The sequence below is a fragment of the Gossypium arboreum genome, chromosome 5 (genome assembly GCF_025698485.1).
Source record: "Gossypium arboreum isolate Shixiya-1 chromosome 5, ASM2569848v2, whole genome shotgun sequence".
NCBI classification, from domain to species: domain Eukaryota; kingdom Viridiplantae; phylum Streptophyta; class Magnoliopsida; order Malvales; family Malvaceae; genus Gossypium; species Gossypium arboreum.
Window position 1 is genome coordinate 8,419,265 of NC_069074.1, and position 25,094 is coordinate 8,444,358.

At 33.4% G+C, this 25,094-nt stretch overlaps 4 protein-coding genes and 3 non-coding genes across 9 annotated transcripts; 6 read left to right on the forward strand and 1 right to left on the reverse strand.

The window, feature by feature from the left end:
- Positions 1–4,305: 4,305 nt before the first annotated feature.
- LOC108482383 (zinc finger protein CONSTANS-LIKE 16) lies at positions 4,306–5,537 on the forward strand. Its single transcript, XM_017785512.2, has 3 exons — positions 4,306–4,860; positions 5,130–5,282; positions 5,382–5,537. Exons 1-3 carry the CDS (start codon positions 4,399–4,401, stop codon positions 5,406–5,408), a joined length of 642 nt encoding a protein of 213 aa, XP_017641001.1. The 5' UTR covers positions 4,306–4,398; the 3' UTR covers positions 5,409–5,537.
- An 11,967-nt stretch (positions 5,538–17,504) lies between these two features.
- LOC108483057 (probable protein phosphatase 2C 1) lies at positions 17,505–19,779 on the reverse strand. Of its 3 annotated transcripts, XM_017786243.2 has the most exons (11): positions 19,557–19,779; positions 19,414–19,465; positions 19,244–19,323; positions 18,891–18,972; positions 18,658–18,728; positions 18,484–18,563; positions 18,318–18,415; positions 18,054–18,177; positions 17,842–17,924; positions 17,686–17,734; positions 17,505–17,592 (listed from the first exon to the last, which is right to left on the reverse strand). In XM_017786243.2, exons 1-11 carry the CDS (start codon positions 19,694–19,696, stop codon positions 17,519–17,521), a joined length of 933 nt encoding a protein of 310 aa, XP_017641732.1. In that variant the 5' UTR covers positions 19,697–19,779; the 3' UTR covers positions 17,505–17,518. The 3 variants fall into 3 exon arrangements, with proteins under 3 accessions (XP_017641732.1, XP_052884540.1, XP_052884541.1); XM_053028580.1 differs by lacking the exon at positions 17,842–17,924 and having other exon boundaries at positions 19,557–19,776; XM_053028581.1 differs by lacking the exons at positions 19,244–19,323; positions 19,414–19,465; positions 19,557–19,779 and having other exon boundaries at positions 18,671–18,728; positions 18,891–18,968.
- Positions 19,780–19,840: 61 nt separating this feature from the next.
- Positions 19,841–19,911, forward strand: TRNAG-GCC (transfer RNA glycine (anticodon GCC)). Its single transcript has one exon. It is a non-coding gene; the product is annotated as a tRNA-Gly (tRNA).
- A 78-nt stretch (positions 19,912–19,989) lies between these two features.
- On the forward strand, positions 19,990–20,060 carry TRNAG-GCC (transfer RNA glycine (anticodon GCC)). Its single transcript has one exon. It is a non-coding gene; the product is annotated as a tRNA-Gly (tRNA).
- A 78-nt stretch (positions 20,061–20,138) lies between these two features.
- TRNAG-GCC (transfer RNA glycine (anticodon GCC)) lies at positions 20,139–20,209 on the forward strand. Its single transcript has one exon. It is a non-coding gene; the product is annotated as a tRNA-Gly (tRNA).
- A 2,336-nt stretch (positions 20,210–22,545) lies between these two features.
- LOC108481846 (cation/H(+) antiporter 24) lies at positions 22,546–23,583 on the forward strand. Its single transcript, XM_017784919.2, has one exon. It carries the CDS (start codon positions 22,546–22,548, stop codon positions 23,581–23,583), a length of 1,038 nt encoding a protein of 345 aa, XP_017640408.2.
- On the forward strand, positions 23,216–24,988 carry LOC128293274 (cation/H(+) antiporter 24-like). Its single transcript, XM_053029046.1, has one exon. The coding sequence runs from the start codon at positions 23,681–23,683 to the stop codon at positions 24,839–24,841; it is 1,161 nt and encodes a 386-aa protein (XP_052885006.1). The 5' UTR covers positions 23,216–23,680; the 3' UTR covers positions 24,842–24,988.
- Positions 24,989–25,094: the final 106 nt, after the last annotated feature.

A 25,094-nucleotide genomic window follows, 5' to 3' on the forward strand; every position in this document is an offset into this window, starting at 1 on the left:
TACTAACATATTAATAAGTTTAATGGTCGAATTGTCAAAATATTAATCACATAAAAAGTTATGAAATGAAATAAAACCACTTAAATTTTACATCAATGTAAATGAATCTCTCCCATATATATTATAAAGTTGAATACATATTATGTACTAGTGTCACGGGGTTAGAACTTTAGTCGCAATCCGTGCAACTTTAGGCTATTTTTTTATTTCAAATCCGCTAAAGTCAGTTTTAAGGCACTGAAAATAAAGCCGAAGTCACTCAAAACGAAAAAGCAATGAAAGAATAAAAAATGTTACAAAAAGCAATGCATACAAGGTGTTTGAGTAAATGTAGGGGTGAAGCCAGAAAATTCTTTTAGAGGGGTTGAAATTAAATTGTAATTTTTACGATAATAAATTTTTTTAATAATTTTTAAAGCATTAAATCAAATTTTTATCATTTTAAGGGGTCAAAGTGTAATTTCACTTTTACTAATTTAAAATTTTAAAATTTTTAAAGGACCTAAATGGAAAATTTTCTATCTTAGGGGGCTGGGGCCCTGCCAGCATCCTTGGATACGCCCCTAAGTAAATGCACTAAAAGTATATCTATTACTTTGAAAGATTACAACTAAGTGATTACAAATGGGGAGAAGACTTCTATTTATAGTTGAGCTCCTCTAAAATCAATGAGTAAAAATTGAGTTACATCGATGATCAACATTAGAGTGTAACGAACCATAGTCACAGGTGTCGGAAAGTGCATTTCTGGGACTCCGTTACCGTAAATCAGACTTGTAAATATTTTTAATTTTACGAAGCTAGTAGTGTGGTTAATTAGGTTTTGGTTAGGTGAAATAGCATAAATTAAGAGTAATTAAGTGAAAGGACTAAATTGCATAAATGGTGAAAGTTGAATTATTGAGTTTGGACTCCCTTTTCTTATAATTTTTATGTTTTTGGAATCCTGGTATTAAATACTACCCGGTCAATGTCAAAATTTTAGAAATTATTGAGTTTTTAAGTGTTGTCTTTGTTGAATAATTTTAGTATTAGGGATTAAATTGATAGATTTTTAAGTTAGAAATGAAAAAAGGATTGAATTGTAGAATAAATTGTAAATTTTAAGTAATAGGGACTAAATTGTGAAAAATTCAAAATTTAGGATTTAAGTGAAATTAGAGATTTAAATTTAGTTTAAAGTGAAATTTGTGTGAAAATATAGGATTGATTGTGAAAAAATAAAATTAGTCTCTGTTTAGGGACTAAATTGGAATTTAGGTAAATATTGAGTAAAAATTAAAATATTAAATATGAGATTAAATTGTGTTGTATTGATTAATTTTAATTGTTTTAATTCGTAGCTAACGTCGTACTGAATAGCTCGAAATTTCTAGTTTGTATTTCTATAATCCAAACTAGTTATTAATTGTTGTAATTTTTATTTAATGTATATGGCAAGTGTTGAGGTAAGTAATCGATATTTTAATAATTGATTGAATGAATTGAATTGGTAGATATATAATATTGAATGGGATGATTTTTGAATTGAAATGATTATATGTGTAATTATGTGATTATATGAAAAATCAATATTGGATATTGATTATATCTGAAACGTGAAATTAAACCTTATTAATTGTATCAGGCTAAGTCAGATATAGATGGTATGCCATAGGATTGGAAGAGTTCAGGGATTTCTTCGACTTCGAGTCGATGAGACACTGAGTGTCAATTTACTACTTCGGATTAATTCGATGAGGTATTGGGTGCCAATTTACTTCGGTTTAGCCGATGAGACACTGGGTGTCAAATTATTACTTCGAATTATCCGATAAGACGTTGGGTGCCAAACTTGTGTGTTTGGTTGGATCCGTGTATCTATCTGAGTCCGAGTTATGTTAATAGGGGTAAATGAATAATAAAATTTTATGATTGATATTGAATTGACATGGTATGAGAAATGGAAGTGAAATAGTGAATTGAAAATAAAATGTGAAATATGTTGCAAATATATGGAATATATGAGTTATATACTAATAAATTGAATATAGAATGGATAATTCCATTGTTTGAATGGAGTGTGAATCAAATTGTGAAAAGCTATTTATATAGCAAGTATGAAAATTGGGATATTGTGAAACAAATGAATTATGATATGCTATCATGTATGAATTCAAAGAGTTGGCATATGGTAGTTGTGATGATTTTTAATTATTAATATGTGTCTATATTTCAATTATACATTTGTAATCTATTGTCTTTAATTATTCAGATTATAGAAATACTACTGAGTTTTACTCAGCGTATGGTGTTATTTTCCGTGCGCAGGTTAAATACTAAATTTTGATCGTCGATTCAGCATGCAACAACGATCCCGAACTCAAATGTAGTGACGTATGTATTTTGTATCAACATGTATCTAGAGTGTCTAAATGTCAACTATTTTACGGATTGACTGTAAATAAGATTATAAGTTAATATTGGTTGGTTATATATATATATATATATATATATGAGTATGTGTTACATTAATGCTATAATATGGCATGTTTTAAATTAGTTCATAAATGAACATGATATAGGCAAATTAGATTGAATTTGGTATCTTTACAAATTTGATTTGAATGATGTTTAAATTAATATGTTTTGATGATATAATTGTGATATCTACGAGGATATATTGGTTAGACACCTAAGTTGATTGTTTTGACATGTTTTGGGTGTGTTTAATCATGTTTTGAATAGGTTAAACGAATGATTTTTGAATTGCTTAATGTCCAAGCTTGTAGGGAATGGTAAACTTGTTATTTAAGGTACATTCTAGCCACATAGCCATGGGAACCCTGCAGTTTTGAAATTTTTTATTATTTTTCAAAAAATTCTCTGAGTTTCCAAATTAGTCTCGACTTCTTTCTAATACGTAATTTGGGCCTCGATGACTCGAATAAGAGACAATATGTATGAGTTTGATTAATTTTGTCTTTAATATTATATGATGTGAAATGCTTGAAATTATGTATGTTTGATCGATAATACTCCGTAATCCTATTTCGGTGACAAATGTGGGTTAGGGGTGTTACATAGAGTTTATCTTTAAGATTACAAAATTAATTTTTCTAATATTTCTTTTCATATTTATCAATGTTGTCCTAATTTTCCTTAATGCTTCACTAGGCCACCAAGGTTTCAAGGAAATGAGCTTATCCACATGTTCTGCGAATCTGGCCAGTTCAAGTGGATTAAATGAACTTCATTTAATCGATTGACCTCTATGAGACACTTTTTATGCATTCATTAAGGGCTTTCATCCGCAACCCGTGACACTATAACATTCATGCGAAACAGAGAATGGATAATTAAAATAAACAAAACATCATTTTCCTTTATTTATGCATGCAAAACTCAGATTTAGAAGCTGTCTCTGTCTTGATGTTCTCTTCACTAATTTATCTTGCTGCTCTTTGTTTACTGGCAAAAAAAGCCACAGACCTAGAGACATTTTTGTTGGTAAAACCTAGCTATTTGAATCCTTAGAGCGTTAACCTTTTCAGGGATTGATTAATCAGAATCTCTCCTATACATACTAATCAACTAGTATCATGCCTAGCTAGTTAAATTATTAAGAGAAACAGGGTAGCTGCAGCACGATAATGGGCGTTAAAAAATCCAAATAGCCTATGTATATTCATCATTCACTTCGTTGATTTTGAGGAATCCAATCTGAAATTAAATCTCTGCGCCTTTGCCTTGCTCTTTCTTCCCCGGTTTTGCCCTTAAACTATCAACTATTACTGCTCTGTCGCCCATATAAGTCTCGTTAACGTGCTCTTGCTGTACTCCTACTTGTGGCCTTTAACTTCTTCCTCTTTGTTATGTTGAGTGATAAAAGTTTAGTATTCATTAGGTTAAGTTGAAGTTCAAGTTTTGTGGGCGAAAAAAAGATATCTTGAGGAAGCTTGCTACTGTCTAAACTCAAGTCTAGATTTAGTCTAAATCGATATAATTATTGTATATTAAATATTTCAGAAAAAGAAAAAAAGTAGCATGGAATGGAAATAAACTTTCTTTTAATCACGTGCTTCTTGATATGATGAACATAAATATTTTCCTTCTTTTTCCATTGGAGAGAGAGAGAGAAGTTGATTAGTTGATATTTCAATTTTCAATTTCCAACAATTAAAAGAAAAGTGGTCCCGATATGAAGCAAAAAGGTTCAAAAGGCCCCATTGTCTTATTCCAAGCTGGAACCCAACAGCCAATGGGGAGAATGTATAGGGGGAATGGACTAATAGAAAGAGGATAAGGTGGCACGTAGGATAAAAAGAGAACGGAATAGTAGATGTTTAGTTGAAACAGGGGTGCATAATAAATAAAAAGGGAGTAAAAGTAGAGTAGAGGGACAAGAGCAAAACTAAGATGGGGTACAATTCAATGTTAAAGACCCCCAAGAAGGAAGAACAACAAGTTCCAGATGCGAGTACCGCTCCTGAATTCGACGATACCAAAGGAAGCTATGCCCATGGAGAGATTGATATTATTGAAGAACTGGAAGGTATTTTGGGGGTTGAAAATGAAGAATTGTCAGGGGATAAGGTACATGCTCATCTCACTTGGGACTTCATGGATTGGGAAACAGGGTTCCAGAATGCGGAAGAAGAAGAAGGTGAAGAAGAGGAGGGAGACCGGAAATACTTTGAAGAGTATAACCAGGCTGTAAAGACGGAGCATCTTGGTTTCTGGGAAGTAGATGATGAGAAAAGGGTTTCTTTGAACTTGAACTTGAATTATCAAGATGTCTTGGATGCATGGTCCGATCGTGGTCCTCTATGGGCAGATGATTATTCCATTTCAACCGCCACAAATGGCAATGCCTACTATGTTAGTATTCCCCTTTCCTCTGCTAATTCTTGTACGTTTCTGTTGAATATGTCTCTCTCTCTCTCTTCTTCTTTTTTCCTACTCAATGTTGAATATGTATTTAGGAAGGGAAAAACAGAGGATTCTGCATTCTAGGCTTAGATTTCTGTCAGAGGGCTTCCTTTAATTTTGGATTTTGATGGATAAGAAATGGTAGTCTAATTATGAGTAATCTAAGTGTTGATAATGATATATATATAATTGAGTTTAACAATTACAAGTGTGTGTAGATGGGAGAAGTGCCAATGATGGAATTAGAAGAAAGAACAAGAAGGGAAGCTAGTGTTCTAAGATACAAAGAGAAGCGTCAGTCTAGACTGTTCTGCAAGAAGATAAGGTATCAAGTCCGCAAACTCAATGCAGATAAAAGACCCAGGCTCAAGGTTTGTCCTCTTTCTCTTATTATAAATTATAATTACAAAATACATGCAATGCATTCAAATTTGGATATTAAGAATGCCGCTACTTTTTGGTTGCTACAGGGCCGGTTCGTGAAGAGAGTTTCCTAAAGAGAAGATAACCCAAACGTTGTTTCAAATATCTGATAAAATATCTTTTACTCTGTGGACTTTTTCATGCATAATCTGCCCTTTTTTTTTTTTGTTTGTCTCAATGAAAAAAGAAAATATCTTTTCCGAGTCTCGCCCAAAATATATAATTGTGATTCGCCAAATATCTTTTCATCCCAAGCTTTGTGGGCACTTCCTAATGGGGTGGCTTTCTGTCGTGGACCAAACCTCCATTATGCACATAAATTGACCCTGCCATTCAGTATCATAAATCATAATCACACCCAAAGAAGAAGGATGGTGTATTTGTAGCATTTTGTGATGGGCTGCATCTGCGACTGCATGGCATCATCAACAACAATGCACAAAGCCTAGGAAAAAGGTTTTCATTGTATATTAGAAAACAAAAGGTCAAATGTCAGTGAATTACTATAAATCAAGTTCCTGTGGGGACTAGACCAGTGGTCCTTTTGTATGCTCATGGTTGATGGGTTTTATCTCGGGTCTTCCCTCTTTATGGATTACCCCCCCCCCCCTTTTTTATGTCTGTCTACTGTCGTTTTCTGATAAGAGAGAGGCCGGGAAGGAGACTGCCAATGCCATTGATTATTGATATAATTGGAGTAAAATCCACAAATATTGTGCTGTTTTAACTTTGTCAAAAACTAGCGAGTGTGCTTGCTTGTTAAACTGCAGACTATTACTTGCCGATTCAAGATTACGTATCTTGACAAGCATTTATCCTTGTAATTAACCACAGAAGATTCATATAAATATTATATTCTTCCCATCTTCTTTCCTACTTTCAATTCCAGAAAAGGAAAAAAAAAAAAAAAACCGAAATCTATAATTCATTATCTAGTTAGTGTAATTTTGAATCGTTAAAGAACATTGATCTCTAATGACAATTTGTAAAATAATTAAATATTAGACGTTTTCAACCGCCAATTATGAGATCCGTTGGAGGCTTAATTTCCCCGTATCTTAATTACGAAAAGTAAAGGCACAATGTCCTTTCCTTTTTCTTTTGGAGGACATTGGATTAGATATTTCCTACCATGATATCCGTCGTCATTTATCAGCTTCATAAAAAAATATTTTAGTATTTAGATTTTAAATTTATGTTTTTCTTAAATCATCTTAAAATTTAACTTTGCTAACTTAAATTCGTATCAACAATTAATTAATATTTTAAAATTAAAAAAATTAATTAATTACTTATGCGACATCCACGTAATGATCTCCGTGTATATCATGTCAGTAAAGTTAAGAGATATTAATTTTTTTGTCCATAATTGTACTCGGTAAAAATGATGAAAAACTTCCATCAATTACTTGATAGAATTAAAAAAATAAAATAAAATATTTAAAATATATATAATTTTAAACTAATATTCATTTCTTTTATTTTCTCTCCTCGTATTTGTTATTTGTTATTGAAGTAATTATTTTTATAAAATTGGAGTACAAAATAATGCCTTATGCTTTCCCTAATTTGGAGTGGTCCTCGCTCAAGGACAAAGAATGAGGCGACTGTCAGCCCATTTCCTTCTCTTTTAGTCCCCATTCTTGTCCACGATGCATCTCACTAGTACTCAAAATTATATAGGTCTAATAGCTAATTTAGATTGTAAATTATAGTGAAAATATTAATCTGATAGTTTTGTATTTTATTTAAGGGTAAAGTAATTATTTAACTATTATAAAAAATTATTATTAAATAATAAAATTTATAAAATGATTATCTAATTATTTGATTTTTTAGCACTTCGTTGCTAAATTATAAATGGGAAGATGACATGGCGGCTTATAAAATTAATATAATAACAAATTGGACATTTCATATTTACACATTATGTTAATTTAGTTTTAATATTGCGCATTACCTAATTTTATCCTATATTTTACATGGAAACATAATACAATACACATGTGTAAGTTAAAATAAAAACAAAAATATATATTTTTAAAAATTCGTTTATTATTAAACTAGACAATTCTCAAATACAACGTGTAACACCCCTATCCCGTAACCGTCGCCGGAATAGGACGAGGCGTTACCAAAAAATTTGGAAGCAGATCAAAACAGTAAAATTTTGAACATTTTTTTTTCTTTTTCGTGAATAAAGATTGTTCATGGCTTATTCGCATGGCTTATAAACAATAGTTATGATATCATTCTAGTATAATATATCCTATTCATGCCATAAGCTAAATCCAAATCACAAGGTTTCCATAATAGTAGATAGTGTGATGAAGTGCTGATGATCCCCGAGCTGGTAATCAGAGTCCACAATCTATAAAACAAAGACAAAAGACAAACGGAGTAAGCTTACATAAGCTTAGTAAGTCTTAAGTAAAACGATAATTTTGCAGAATCAAATTTAATTATCATTTATCACTCGATTTTTCTAATCAATGAAGTCAATCTAGAGCTCCATAACGAACTATAATTTCAACAACCACATCATTTAGTTACCACAAATTATTTCATGATAATGACCAAAATGGTCAAATATTCGTATGCTCACAAGGCACACTTAGCTCATAATTACACTCCAATCTAAATGCCTCTATTATAGTTTAATCAAATACATTCTTATGGCATAACACATTGGCCAAATGTATCATAGTCACATGGACTGTGGTCACATTTGCATTTATACACTTATTCACATATGCATCGCTTTGTATACTTTTGATCTAATCCAATTGAAAATCACATACGAGTACCGATACATACCGCCAACTTAATGTCTTGAACATCTTTAACGTCGTTTCATTACTAAGCCTCATCGTCTTAGACCTTGCAGAAACCCCTTTTAACAATATCAAGAGATCTCACCATTCCGTCAAATAGTTCAAGCCTCATGCACGCATATATAGTTTATCTATTTCTTCCAAATTTGATTCACTTAGTCCTTCGCATCTAGAAACCTCATATCTACTTCTAATTCAATCAATCAAACTAAAACATAATACTTTTACCATGTTTAGTTTCCATATTTAGAAGCACATAGTAATATCATAATCTATCATGAATAGATTCATAGAGTCACTACTCATTTAGCATAACATATACTCTTTCAATAATCATAATCACTTGCTCAAACGTACTCGTTTCATGCACATACATGAATATATATATATATATATATATATATATATATATATAAAACTTAATTCCTTATTTCATAATCGCATCAAAACTTTCGAGTATTTCAACGTGGCATGTATTGAATTACAGTATGGGTACGCAAAGAACCAAACATAAACCTTATCACATATACGTAGGTTGACAAAATACAATCCTTCCCTTGCATTTGTACATCTTGTAACGCCCCAATTTTCGGGAATCCTGTGAATGTTGGCATAGGTTTAATTATGTTAGTGGGCCTCTAGAAAGCCCAAACTTAAGATAGAACCCAACAATTTTAGTTAATTTTTGTTCCATAAGAAAAAGGGGGTGAAATTATGAAATAGGACCTATGTGAAAATGTTTGAAAATGTTATAGATTAAATTGAAGTGGCCAAATAAATAGGAGTGCAAAATAGGAGGATTTGCATGACAAACCTCCCATTTTACATGAAGTGGCCAGCCATCATGTTGTTGTAGACAAAATGTACACTTGATATCCATAATTTATGGTACAAATTGATACAAATTGATAATAGGTTAGGTAAATGTTCCATGATAATAGGTTAGGTAAATATTCCATGATAATGGGTTAGGTAAATGTTTCATGATAATGGGTTAGGTAAATGTTTCATGATAAGAATTTCATGTCTTTTGTATTAAAGAATTAAATGGATGAAATATGAAGTTTTATTAAAAGAAAAAGGGGTGAAAAGAACAAAGTTTTGTCCATCTTTGTTCATCATAGCTGAAAGTTAGAGAAGAGAAAGGAGAGGAGAAAGCTCTTGAGTATTCGGTCATTAGGAGGACGAAAATTGAAGGTAAGTTCTTGGTACCTTGCTTCAATTTTGAGGTTCATGAGTTCTTCTTGATTCTACCTTAACTCTTGAAGTATATTTTGATTTTTAGTTGTGTTGTGAGCATTTAGTCATGAATTAAAATGAAGGAAATGGTTGTTGTTTCATGTTCTTTTGATGAAAAATGGAAGATAGGTGAAGTTGAGCCAAACAAATGAGCATGCATGTGCCTTAGATGTTAAAGGGAAAAATCAGCTAACATGTTGTGCTTTAAAATGATGAAATGGAGATTATACTTAAGTAAACTCATAGATATGTGATGATTGATTGGTGATATACATGCTTAAATAACAAGCATGCAAGTTAGGTGTGAAAGAGTGATTTGGTAATAAATCTGCTTAGGACAGCAGCAGTAACGTATTTTTGGAAAATCACCATAAATTGTGGGAGATGAGTTAGAAGCTGCATAAATTATGTAATTAAAGCTTAATGAGTCTAGTTTCAAATGGAATAAATGAGAACATATTTTGAATTCTGTACAATGAGAAATTTGATTCGTAATGAAGAGTGGTCAGATTAGTCAAACAGTGAAACATGAGAAAGTTTGAGAAAAATCTGGTATTGATTGACTAAACCAAAAATTCTGAAAATTTTATGGATAGAAGATATATGAGTCTATTTTTAGGGAAAATTAACGGAACTTGATTTGGAGTTTCGTAGCTCCAGTTATAAATGATTTAGTGACTGTTGCTCAGGAAGACAGCTTGCAGTGAAATTATGATTATGTGGTAAACATTGACAAAAAATTGTTAATGAGTTGCTTATTGTTTTCTTATAAGCTTACTATGATCTGTAGGTGTGGTTGGCCGAATATTGTAAGGGGTTAATGCGTAGTTTGTATTTGAATAGTTAGATTAACGTGTTAGTAATCCAATTGTAGGCAGTTTGTGTGTGGATCTCGTCAAGATATCGTCGCAAAATGTGTGTGTAACTAACACCTCTTTCTTAGTCTGGATCGGCAAAAGTCGAAAAGTCGAAATGCCGAAAACCGGTATTTTGTAGATTTGCGAGTGTGCGAATGCTCGTGAGGTAAATCGATTAATGTTTTTGGTAAGCTGCAATGTTTGGACTGCAAAGTGCATGATTTACGTGCCTCGATATTTTTGGGCCTAATGGGCCAAAATTGGAATGATGGGTTAACGGGCCCAATTCGGTAAGAACCCTCGACGTGATTCGTAGTACGTGAAAGGTAGGAATATGCATGAAAACCCTAAAATAGATAAATTATGAAATACCTTTAAAAGTGAAAAATTTACGCTTTACCCTAAGAGATAAATTACCAAATACCCCTAGGTTAAATTGACCTAAATGCATGTTTGATTGTTGTTATTTACTGCATGCCATGTTATTATTATCGATGCATGAGACCGGGATATTGACGGAGGAAGTCTTGAAAGTGGCTTGTCCACGTCTTGGAGGCTTTGCCTCAATTCTTTGATAATCGAGCGAAGAATCTTTGAATCGTGAGTGTTGAGTTTGGGTGGGTTGAGCTATCCCCACATGGAGTGTATGGCTGGTACGGTGGAATGTAGTGGTTGGTGGGTTGAGTAGTCTCCCCAAATGGGCTTGCATATGTTATTGATGTTGCATGTATTTCCAAATGGGCCTATGGGCCATACTGTTATTTGAATAAAGGGCTAAGGCCCAGTTTATTGTAATCTGAAAAGGGCTCTGGCCCAGTACCACTGTTACCTGAATGGGCTTAGGCCCAATGGGCTTGAGCTGACTTGGGGTTTGAATGGGTTTTCCTTACACACGAGTTTCCCCAAACTCACCCTTTTATATTCATCCACGCAGAAATCCCCAACCATAGTGGGCTTGGAGTCGTGAGGGAATTGGAGTGGCCACCGCTCGAAAGTTTGATTTTCTTCGTGAACTGGACATCCTTTTATTTACGTTTGAAGTTTTGGGTTTTAAATGTAATAAGGTCGCTTAATTATTTTTGATGGTTTTAATATGTATTACTAAGATAGGTATTACTTATTTTAATGTTGAAATTGGATAGCTTTAGGCGCGTTTTCAAAAACAACAATTGATTTCAAAATAACACTACAACAAGCAAAGCTTCCGCAATGAAAGTATTTTCCAAAATTAATCACTTTTCCTAAAAATGACTTAATCAAATCGGTTTCCTAGAAATATCTATGACGTTAAGGTGTGGCAATGGCGGTATGCATGTCTAGGATTGGATCCAAAGGGAGCTTGGTACTTAAGCAGTTCGATGGACTCACCACCTCTTTTCCGGTTTTCTACCTGGTGCACAGCTTCCATTCACTTTAATATTTAATGAATTAATCTTTTGAACATCAAATACGATTTTCTGGACTTAGAATGGAAAAAAATTTTTTTTAACGTTTTTGATGTGGTATGCCAGATCCGGCCATAACTTCTGGGCCGGGTTTGGGGTGCTACACATCTAGCCGAATACAATTTATTCTCAATTTATAAGGCCTTTTTGGCCGAATATGCACAATTACATATATAAATCTCAGCACATACTTTTCTTTACTTAAAGCTCATACGATAAATTTAAATCGAATACTTTGTCATACTAACAACCATTGACCGAATAGATTATTCCCTTATTCAAAGATATAATAATCATTCCCACATATGTATCGTTCTTTAATACTAATAATTCACCGAATCGTTGGCCGAATGTACACGAGTACATACATGAAAGCTTAGTATATACTACATTGTACAAGCATACCAAGACTGATTAGGTCATCCTCATTTTTTCAATATAATAATCAATCACATATACGTTTTTCTTGAATGCTAGTGATTCACTTTGAGGTAAACTTACAAATGAGGAGGTAATATGTATCTGAACATCTTAAATGTATAGTAATTACTTGATGGTAGCTCACTGCGAACATTCAAGATCATAATCTTAGTTAATTCACCAGCATTAAGCCTGCGGGACTTTAAACCCGGATACAATCCCAGCATGAAGCCAGCGGGTCTCTAACCCGGATACAATCTCAGCACAATTCATTTAATATATATTTATATTTTTACTAACTTTGGCCTCATTAAATATCTAATATTGCACACTTTTCACAATTGGTCATTCGGCCTTATCACATATTCACTTACACATATATCACATTAACCATTCGGCCTTATCACATGTATGCACTTTCACATTCATCACATTGGCCATTCGGCCTTATCACATATACACACTTTCACATTCATCACATTGGCCATTCGATCTTAAGCTAGATATTACGCCTTGTCATTTTATTTCGTCTTAGGTACAAAATCACATTAGTAAATTGATTCAAATACGTAAAATTTTCCATTCGGCCTTAGAACATATCATGGCCACATCATATTTTTCAATTTAGCCATTTCTATAATAGTATCCATTAATCAAAACTCAAAATAGGTTTAATTACTTAGAGACTTACCTCGAATGTCGTCTAGCGACTACGGATCGGCTATTTGGTTAGTTTAGCTTTTCCCCTATCCGAATTAGGCTCCTTAAGCTCTTGAGCTTAATCTAAAACAAATTTAACTTATTAAAATCCCATTGTGCTTGCTTATGGCCGAATACCACAAGAAATTTAATAGGCCATATAACTACTTTTAGCTCAATATAAAATAATCGTACACATCTTTAATCACCTTAAACAAATTACTAAGTATTATAGAAAATCAAAGCATACTCATCGTTAGCCTTATTCGGCCATCTCAATACGTTCTAAGTGACCATATGTATATACGTCTATACTAAAGTGCTTTACATTAATAACACCATATCAACAATGTATAATGCCGACCCCTTTAAACCAATTATCCATACAAATATTATTTGTACACATTTCCTTACCTAAATTTCACATTCGGCAACCACTTAATCAACTTAACAAATTTTCTATACTTCAAAACCACAAGTAAATATCATAATTTGTATCATTACATCGATTAAACTAAATCATGCATTAGCTTTTAGCACATTCGGCCATTAAAGAGACAACCCAATTAACATTCAAACCTTTTTAAGCTTAGATTTCCCAAGGCGAATATCACATAAAAACCTTTAATACACATGCAAAGTTTACACTTTAACTAATTATACATATACTAATAAACCGAATATTATTTAAACAACCATTTGAATAATTCTTTATCACATGTTCACAATCGGCATAACCATGTTACAAATTCAATACATAAAAATCTTCTTATCCAAGGCTATATTTGACCTATATGTATTTTCTTTACAACCATTGATCAACAATTAAGCACATGTTTAATGGCCGAATGCACATACCTCTTACTCATCCTTAACAGAATTTTTTTTTTATCAAGCTTCCATTTCCACTTAACTACGAACCATTTAAAACAATTAATATTTTACACATTGCCGAATGCATATATATATATATATATTCATCCAAACTCATAATTTCACAAGCTTAGCCTCATTTAATGACTACTTGTTCATCAAGACATTAAACACATCATGCATAACATACAAAGCATCCTTAGCCAAAAAAATACTATCACAAAACTTCTTTGGCCAAATGTCATCTTTTTCCATTAACTAGATTTTGCCATGGGCTTGCTTCAATACTTGAGACCACTCAAATAAATATTCAAACTTAATCCTTCATTTCATTTCTCATTTTAGCACATATTCGGCTAATATATAAATATATGCTATCAATTTAATTACAATTATAAATTTTCAACTCAAACTCATTCTTTACCTCGTATTTCACCTTAATTCAAATTCGGCAAGTATATAAACATATATTAGCAATTTAATTATAGCATTCCACAATTAAGCACAAGTTTCATACTTCACTTTAATTGCCGCATACAATTTGCTCATTTTAATCACCTATAACCTCACTTAACAAAATTCCTAAAACCACATGCACTCATTTAACCACCTTTTTATTCATCAAGGCAATTAACACTCAATTTATAACATATTGCAAATTCACGGCCGAATGCATCAATATTTTAATAAACAATAATTTAGTTCAACTCCCCATTCAATTCCTCATTCGGCATCCGTATAATTACAATCTAACATTTAAAATATAATTTCCAAGAACTTGGCACAACCTTACTTTACACTTTAACAACCGAATGAAATTTTACTCAAACTTGCCCTCATAGCAAATTTAATTAGTCTATCCTCATCCATAAACACTTATCATCAAAACATCCACAATCTAATCCTTGAAGCCATGACCGAATGTTTTATGAAATAAATTCACAAAAATTAACATATGGGTCATGTTGTGAGCTACAAAACTAACAACATTTCTCAAAAATTAAAAATAAAATACATGAAATCTCACCTTAATTCCCAACACCAAGTGACCAAGTGCCTTTGGTGTTCTTTCCTTTCTTTCTTGCTTAGTTACGGCAATAAGAGAAAACAAAGAGAAAAGTTTCTTTGTTTTTATCACCATTCTTTTTTTATTTAATTCATGTTTTCAAATTATAAACTATTAAATATTATTTACTAAATATAATATTCACATAATGCCAAAATCATAACATCATTACCATCCACTAATGTTAAAAGTGGGTCATTTGACATGCAAGTCCACAACTTTAGTAATTTAACATTTTAATCACTTGGACATTTGCCTATCATATTTTTAAAGTTTCTCAAATATGTCCTTTTTAGCTAATTTCACATCCAAATGACAAAATTAAAACATGAAATTTTTACACATACTTATTCACAAATAATAAGTATAGAATATAACAATTAATTATTTTTGTGACTCGATTTTGTGGTCCCGAAACCACTTTCCGACTAGGGTCAAATTAGGGGTGTCACACAACGCTTTCTTTATACCTCAAATGTCTAAGAGCTTGATATCTTTTAATAATAATTAATTTTTTTTTGTAAGCTTGAACTAATCACCATTGATGAAGCAAATCAAAGTTTACTTCTTCTTTTTTAACATGTTAGACTTACAATTGGTTGAATTAATGAGGTGAGTATTTTTAGACTTACAATTGGTTGAATTAATGAGGTGAGTATTTTTTTAGGCAATTGAATTGATCATTTTTTAAATTTAGGTCATTTTGTTTCTTGTCGTTATTCATTTTTCCATCGAATCAAAAACCCCAAATTTCCCAAATCCCCCAAAGTTTTTTTAAAAATTTACCAAAAAAAATAAAATTTAATAAAAAACCCCAAAAAAATTTGTTAAAAGGAAAACCAAATTTCCAAAAAGGAATAAACAAACCCCTTTAAATTAGAAAAAACAAAAAAAAGGGCCCCAAAAAAAAATTAAAAAAAAAAAAAAACCCAAACCAATTCAAAATTTAAAAAGGCCCAAACAATTTTTTGACCAAATTTAAAAGGGGTTTTTTTTAAAAATACCAAAACCCAAACTTAATTTTCTTAAACTTTAATAAAGAAATTTTTAAAAAATATTTAAATAAAAAAAAAAACAAAAAAAAACCCCTTTTAAAAAAAATTCTCCCAAAACCCTTAAAAGGGTTTTGCCCCCAAAACCAACCCTTTTAACATTTTTTAATCAAAATTTTTTTTTTTTTTTTATCCCCAAAGGGAAAACAAATTTATAAAAATTAAAAAAAAATTACCAAAAAACCCAAAGGTAAAACCCAAAAAGGTAAAAAATTTAAAAAAAAAGGAAAAGAAAAAAAAAAAAAAGGGGAAAATTTTAAAAAAATTTCAGTAAAAATTTTTCCGGGTTTGAAAAATTTAAAATTTTAAAATTTTGAACCTTAAATTCCCCAAAAATAAAGGGAAAGAAAAAGATTATTTATGAAACCCAAAGAAAACTCTTAAAATTTCCCTTAAAAATTTTAAAAACCCTAGTTTGGGAAAAACCCCACAAAAGAAACAATTTTTTAAAAATTTCCCAATTTAAAAAAAATTTTTCCACCAATTTTTTAAAAGAAAAACCCCAAAATTAAAAAAGGGCAGGAAAAAACAAAGGTTTAAATTTTAAAAAATTAATTTTTTAAAAACCAAGAAAAATAAATTTTTTTCCGCTTTTCCCAAAATTTTAAAATTTCCAAAAATTTTTTAAAGAAAAGGGGAATTTGGGTACAAACGAACAAAATTTTCCCAAAAAACCAATTAAAAAAATGTAAATAATTTTTGTAAAAAATTAAAGAATTCCCAGGGAAAAATTTAAAAAGTTTCCCAAAAAGGGAAAATTCATTATTGAAGGGTTTTAAATTTTTCACAAATTTAATTTGGGGAAAAAGGTTTTCCTTTTTCAAAATTTAAAAAGTAAAAATAATTTTTAAAAAAACCCCAAATTTCCTTTATTCAAAAGGGAAAAAAAAAAAAAACCGTTAAAAAATTTGGTTTTAAAAATTTTAAACCCCAAAAAAAAAAAACAAATTTAAAACTTTCCATTAAAATTTTTTCCATCCAAAAATTTTTAAAATTTTTTTCCTAGCCCAAATTTCCCAAATAATTCCCAAAAGGGAAGCCTCCCAAACAAATTTCCCCAAAAAAAGAAAAAAAATTAAAATTTAAAAAAAACAAAAAAAACCCTTCTGAAAAATTCAAAAATTTTGAACATTAAAAAAATTTTTTTTTTAAATTTCCAAAAAATTTATCTAAAAATTTTAATTTGAGAAAAATGAAAAAAAATTTTATTTAAAAATTTAAAAGCCCTAAAGCCTCCAAATTATTTTTTCTTTGGGTTAAATTAAAAATAATAATAATCAATTTTGGGGTTTTAAAAAATATTTAAAAGAAATTGGGAAAATTTGGTAAACAAAGGGAAAAGAAAAAAATTGGGAAAAAACCATGAAAAAGGGGGCCCCAAAAAAAATCCAAAAGGGTAACCCAAACTTTTAAGGGAAAAACCTCCCGGTCCCCCAAAAGTAACACTAATTTAAAAACCAAAATGCCCAAAAAACTAAATTTGAAACCCTATTAATTCCGGGAACTCAAAACTTTTTAAACTGAAAAAAAAAAAATTTTATTATTTAAAAAAGAAAACCGTTTATTTTAAAATTTAAAAAAAAAAAATTCCTTTTTTTTTAAAAAATTTAACAAATTTAAACTTCATTTTTTAAAAATAACAAAAACCCCTTTTTTTAAAAAGGGCCCAAAAAAAACCCTTATCACATCTGAACCTCGTTCAAGTTAGCTGTGGACTGGCAGCTGAGGTTATAACCTGACCCACAATCACGGTGATATCATCAAGCTTTCCACCTGCTCCCAAAAAAAAAAATAAAGGTCAAAGGACAACTGTGGACGAACGCAAATGGAATCATTGTCACAGGAAAAAACAAAAGAAAACCACACCTGTTAGCTTCATCCCCAGAAATTTCTTCCAAAAAGGAACATCTAAACCCTGTGTGTAAGCGAATACCAACAAGACTAGTTAAATAAATTCATGACGGGTTTTAACTTCAAAAAATTCTGACAAATAGGTGGGTTTTTTTTTTTTTCTTTTTAAACCTTGGATCTGGCCTCTATTGTGTAGGGAGAGTCGAACCTTGAATCCAGAGAGTGATTGCTTGCCAGGTTAGCCAATGCCTTCGCTACCATTACATATTGATCATGCAATTTAGCCACTGCTACTCTTTACTCTCGAGATCCGAGGTGTGATACTATACTATAATATACTAGTCCTTTAACAGACACAAGGGTAAGTAGAAAGAAACACATACCAGCCTCCACAACATCACTATGAGCCGCCAACGTAGAAACGATCTCTCCATCAAAAACATTGTCAAACAACCCATCCGAGCCCATTACTATGGTGTCTCCTTCCACTAATTCCACACTGCTAACCTGTTTTTACAGGCAATATAAATAACAAGCAAGGCGTTTAAGTTCCTTGCAAATTGGAATTGTTTTGACATGGTTAGTCGATTTTGGTTGGTTCTAAACAGCAGTGACTGATAGGATAACTGATAAACATATAGCATTACCACAGCATCAAGATACGTTTGGCCAACTAACTCCGAGCTCAATTGATATGGGCAGTCGAAGTAATGTTCTTGTGGGGTCGTTGAAAATATTATCTGCCCTGTTGTAAACTTGATAACATCAACAAACAAACAAACAAACAAACAAAGACAAAATTTGGCATTTTACCTTTGCGGATAACTCTTAATCCACAATCACCTACACTGGCAACCTTCATGGTTCCATTCCTCTCTAGCATGGCAACGATACTACAGTATCGATTGAAAAATGAAGGTTAATGACAGTGTAGAAATAGAAAATGTTGGCAGGGAAGACCTCTTCTTCAGAATATTATGGACTTACGCAGTAGCCGAACCTTTAGAGCCAGTGGCGGCATGTGCTTTTCTTATCAGGATCTGGGGATCGTAATTAACCTGGTAAAAGATGAATTCAGATATAGCCCCAAAAAGAAAAAAACAAAACAAAAACCACACTAATAGACGCGTAAAAACAACCTTTGTTAATTTAGAAGATTAACAAACACTCAAATTTTATATTTTAAGCAATCATTCAAAAAAAAAAAAAGAAATTACTACCTCCAAATCCCCTACAAGAGATGAAGCATTAGCCATTAGCTCCTTAGAAAATAATGAAGGATCCACATTTTGTTCAGCCCAACTGGCAAACAATAGGCAAATAAAATTGTAAAAAACGTCAGGGGAGAAAACCTAGTTCCACAGCATGCATAATGATTTTTCTGTTCACACAATGGCACAGTTTACCTACTTGTTTAAGAAACCAAAGGCATGTTTTAATTTTATTTAAACTAGTCCACTTCATTTCCAGGCAAATAAAAATATCAAGGACTGTCAAATAGATTAATAGAGAAAAGAGTTGAAAGTTGTTAATTTAGAAAAACAGATGGCGGATTCATTAGCCAGTAGTATACCCAGAAACACCATCAGCAACAGCAATAACTCCCCCCTTGAAGTTGCTAACAAAGAAAGCATCTTCTCCACCTCTCTCCACCTAGTAGAATCAGAAAATCAAACTTGTATTAGTATCGGATAAAAATTGAAATTAAACATGTGAGGTACAAAATTTTAAAGCTTGGAATACCTTGTTTGGATGAGGAATGAGGTGAGTTCCAGTACAAAAACTCACTTCTGACCTAAAACCAAACCAAAAGTACGTCACCACACTGGTGCTCAAGAATAAAAATAAATAAAGAGAAGATGAAAAGGTGATGTTAATGTGCTAACCGAGCAGGGTTGAGTTGTGATGAAGCAAAACAGAGCAAGTTAGTCTTCTTGGGAACACAATGTTTATTCGATAAACAAGGTTGAAAAAGCAGCTGAGAATAAGATTGAAGCATCGAAGCTCTGTAGATAGAATTCGCCATTTCCCGCTTCAATCCTCTCCCTCCTGCAGTCGCACTCCCACATTACTAAGCTGCTAAGATCCCTTCTTGAATGTGTGGTTGAAGTCTCCCGATCAATGATATGATACATATTATTAAAAGGATTTTAGTTCCTCGGAACAATAAGCACCAGTGGTCTAGTGGTAGAATAGTACCCTGCCACGGTACAGACCCGGGTTCGATTCCCGGCTGGTGCATTTGTTAATTCAATTTTACGATATTTCGACAATGAAGTTGTGGTTTTGTTGATAAAACATAGTTTTTCGGAACAATTAGCACCAGTGGTCTAGTGATATAATAGTACCCTGCCACGGTACAGACCCGGGTTCGATTCCCGGCTGGTGCATTTGTTAATTCAATTTTACGATATTTCGACAATGAAGTTGTGGTTTTGTTGATAAAACATAGTCTTTCGGAACAATAAGCACCAGTGGTCTAGTGGTAGAATAGTACCCTGCCACGGTACAGACCCGGGTTCGATTCCCGGCTAGTGCATTTGTTAATTCAGTTTTACGATGTTTTGTCAATGAAGTTGTGCTTTTGCTGACAAAACATAGACAACTATCACCATTACAATATAAAAGCAAGACGGTGGGAACTGAACTCTCTTACAGTTTCTGACATGGATTTTGTTTTATCAAATGCTGGCTCTTGTTTTCCTGATCAGAATCTGTAGATTTTGTACCATACTGCATTTTCGCTAGTATTTATTTTTATCCTCCTTCACCTTTGGGTTTTCACGTTATTGAGTTAGACATTAGTGTCGATATTGGGCCGGGTTAAGTTGGATTTAAGTAAAAATTTAGATCAGTTTGCTAGGTTCGGTCTAAAAAATGGGCTTCAAAATTTCCTCAAGTCTGATTCGGATAAGAATGCTAAAATTTAGGCTCGACTCGGCCCACTCATATTAATTTTTTTATATTATATTTTTTTCATAATTTTTAAATATATATAATACATAAAAAATACTAAAAACATTAAAATAAATATTTTCGAACAAATTGAAAATAAATTTTAAGAAATATGTAGACTTAAATATCTTTGAAATAGATGCAACTTAATAAGAAAATGTCTCTAAACTAATAATAAGATGAACAATAAAACAAGTGTTATATAATATTCAAACAATAACAACAAAATAGTTGCAACATAATAGTGAAATTGTAGCAAAATAGGAAGAAAACAAGAAAATATCATTAAAATAACAAAAAAGATAGCAGATTTTTTTGTCATTTAGTGAATTTGGGCTAAACTCGAGTTAAAAATATTTTACCAAAGGCTTAGCCCATTTTTAAAACAGGCCTTATTTTTTTTTTTTTGCCGAAATCCACTTTTGGGCCTATATTTTGTCCAAACTCTTTCACTTTTCAAGCAGCCCTTGGAGCCGGGTGGCCCGACCATGAGCAAGTATAGTTGACATGTACTTTTAATATTTTGCATTTCATAGTTTTTTTCGCGGTTACTTTAACCATTATATCTTGGGGTAAGAATTTATGCAATACATTTGCCAAGTACAGGTAGTTGATATATATTGTTAATAAATTATAAGTTTTTGTGAAAGATAAAACTAGGATTAATCAATTACAACTATATAGTAGCGAAGTAATTAATGAATGATGGGTAGATGATTTTTATTAATTTGGCATGCATTAGACAAAAGAGATTCAGGACTTTCCTTACATGTTGCAGCTCATATTTGTCTCCAGCAAAAAGTCCAGTGTAGGTAGCTATAGTCTCAGGAAAAAGACCCGACCCATCCCCTGCGGCCGCACACCGCACATCCATTAATATTTATTCCATTGCATTATTAACGCAAGGTAAAGATGGAGGTATGCCATTTTCTTCTTCTTAATTCGGGCATTGCGCTCTCTCTCTCTCTCTCTCTCTCCATATATATATATATATATATACACGTTGAAGAATATCGTGGATAATAATAAATCCTGTTAATTGACAAAACAGCATAACAGACGCCTTATTACTAGCTGCTCTGCTTTACTGCCTTTAATTTCTCAATTCCAAGTGAGAGGCAAGGCCCAACTGTCTCAGTTCTCATTGCTTCCTCTTGTCTTGTGGTATCCATAGCATAGCACCCCGACCCCATCCTCCACAAAGTTGCCAAAAATATCACTTCTCTCTCAGAATTTATAATTAGTATAATATATTTGTACTATTTTACGTACATTTTCTTTTGTAACATTAATTATGCCAAAGAAAACAAATTTTGCTTTATTCATAGCAAACAGAAGAAGCTCATGTCATGCATGCAGAAATGAATATATAGGAAAATCCTGTATGTAGTACAAATGATGTGAAACTAAATAAAACAAAGACACAGAGAAAAGTTAAGACTTGCTTGTTTTATTTTCTACAGAAGATACAGAATAGAATAGAAAATAGAAGAAGAAGAAGAAAGTAGTAAAAGAACATTTGCATGGTTAGGTACATCCAGTGCGGAAAAAGGGTAGCATATACCACAGGCAGTCATGGGATTTAAAGGAGGCACAAAGTTCCTGACCTTCCACCGTGGAACTGCAGCATATCAACTGGTGTGTTTTAGATCACAAATATCTAATCCCGTAGGCCTTGTCTATAGAGAAAACCCAATCATGTTATCTTTCAATGTCATCCTTTTTGCTTTAATCTTGAACATTTTGCTCTCTCGGACCATTCAATTACTTCTCAAGCCTCTCAGACAGCCTAGGTTGGTGTGTCAGTTAATTGTGAGTATCTTTATTTATTTATTTATATTAGTAGCAATGCATACATATGATATATATCCGAGTGTGAATGGTGATGATTAAAATGGTTTCTTCAAGGGCGGCGTCATGATGGGACCCTCTCTCCTGGCTCGGCACAAGAGCTTTACTAGTCTGGTGTTTCCCTTTACTTCTGATTTCGTGCTGGAAAACCTGGGAAGAATGGGGGTCACGTTATTTCTTTTTGTAATAGGAGTGAAAATGGATTTAGGGTTGCTAAAGCGATCGGGAAAAAAACACTTGTATATTGCCTTGGCCAGCGTCTTCGGACCTCTCTTAATAGTGAGCATTGTAGCAGTTCTTACCAAAGAATCTATGGACGAAGAGCTTGCCAGAGTTTCTTCAATCGGAGAAATTGCCTTGTCATTGTCGGTCACAACATTTCCGGTTCACTATACCATACTTGAAGAATTAAACCTGCTTCGCTCCGAGGTTGGGAATATGGCATTGTCCATAGCTTTAATTAGTGATGCGATTGGGATAAATTTCATGGTGGTTTTTGAGGCAATGAAACAAGGGGACAGTTCGGCTCAGAGTATAATTTGGTATTCAATTTCCTGTGTGGTGATGGCAGCATTCACGCCTGTCATCCGACGAGCAATGGTGTGGATTATCGAACAAACCCAAGAGGGAGAAGCAGTAGATCAGTTCTACGTGATTGCCATCTTGTTGGGATCGTTTGTGGCAGCGTTTGTGACAGACATGTTCGGTTTAGGCATCGCTAACGGCTCATTCTGGCTAGGACTGATGATGCCAGACGGCCGGCCGCTAGGGTCAACCTTGGTGCAGAAAAGCGAGACAATTATAACTGAAGTATTTATGCCTTGTTCATTTGTCTTTATGGGACTCTCCACCGACTTTTATGCGATGAAGGAAGCTGGGTGGTCTGCTTTGCGCCCGCTATTTGGCTTGGTTATTTCTGGTTACTTGTCGAAATTCTTCTGCACTATGCTGGCTGCTAAGGCGGTAGGTGTGTCATGGAGAGATAGCCTTGCTGTCAGCCTTATTTTGAGCTTAAGGGGTTACGTGGAGCTTGTTCTCTACGTCCATTGGGTGGACAGAAATGTGCGTTGCTTGCTTGCTGCTTTGCTTTCATTTATTTATTACTAATGTATTTAGTTTCTTTCATTCGATCTTCTCTCTTTAGTTAGTTTACTTTTCTTCTTGTTTACAAGCACAGGTAATAGGTTTACCAGGTTACTCTTTGATGATATTGGGAACGATAGTTGTAGTGGGGATTCTGACACCTTTGATCAGCATTTTGTACGACCCCTCAAAGCCTTACATGCTAAAGCAGAGGAGGACCATTCAACATACCGCTCAGGGTGACCACCTTAGGATACTAGTGTGCATCAGGGACAAAACCAATTTGCCATCCCTTGTTAACCTGCTTCAACTCTTTCATCCTACTGTTCAGAACCCTTTCTCCCTTCACGCTTTTTACCTTGTGGAGCTCATCAGCCGTGCCAACCCTGTGTTCGTAGAGCACCAAAACCAGGAGCTTGAAGACCTCTCCGGTAGGTTCCCTGACTTGGAAATCATCCACCATGCTCTAAAGCAGTATCAAGAAGGGAGAGAAGAATGCGTAGAGCTCCATCTTTTCTCTGCCGCTACCGTTAAACCAACCATGTATCAGGATGTGTGCAAGCTTGCTTTGATAAGCAAGGCTGTTTTCATCATTTTGCCTTTAAAGAAGAAATTGGCCGGCGAGATGGAGACAACGGAACAGTGGGGTGGTGAGTCTGGCTCTATTATCACCCAAATCTTGGACAATGCACCTTGCTCCGTTGGACTTCTGGTTGAAAAGGCGGAGCGATGGCAGCTCCCCCAGATTGCTTCCTACAACTTTATTGTGCTATTCCTAGGAGGACCAGATTCTCGAGAGGCTTTGGCCTTTTCAGATAGGATGAGTGGGAACCCCTGTGTGTCCCTAACAGTAGTAAGGTTTCTTGCTTCAAATGCAGAAGGAGATGATGAAATGCAACGGAAGCTGGACGATGGGGTGGTGACTTCCTTCTGGGTCAAGAACGAAGCAAACGAGAAGGTGAATTACAGAGAGGTGGTGATAAGAAATGGAGCAGATACAGCTTCAGCAATAGTGGGAATGGCGGCGGAGAAATATTATCATATGTGGATCGTGGGAAGGAAACAAGGGATAAATCCAAGTCTGTTGGAGGGGTTGTCAACCTGGTCTGACCATAAAGAAGAGATGGGGATTCTTGGGGATTATCTCTCCTTTTCTGAAAGTGTTAACTCCGATTCGGTGATGGTGGTGCAGAAGCAAGTTTTGACAGGCAAAGGCCCCAACTTTTTTACTCCTCCTGGTTCTATAGTGAGTTTTATGCGGCGGGGGCGCTTGTTTTGGTGACCACACCTACATAATTTATTTCTTTGCCTTTTAGTTGCTTACTGTTAACCTCCCAACACGAGCCTTCCTCTTTGTGGAAACAAGTCTGAAACTTCACATTCAAGTTTCATCGCCTGTAATTTAATATTTATGTTGGAATAAAATTTATTTTGATATACTCATGCTTTTTTAGTAGTAGTAGTTGACTCATCCTTCACTCTCCCACAACAAAGTCATAGCATGCATCAGAAATCTAATCTTGTAATACAAGAAA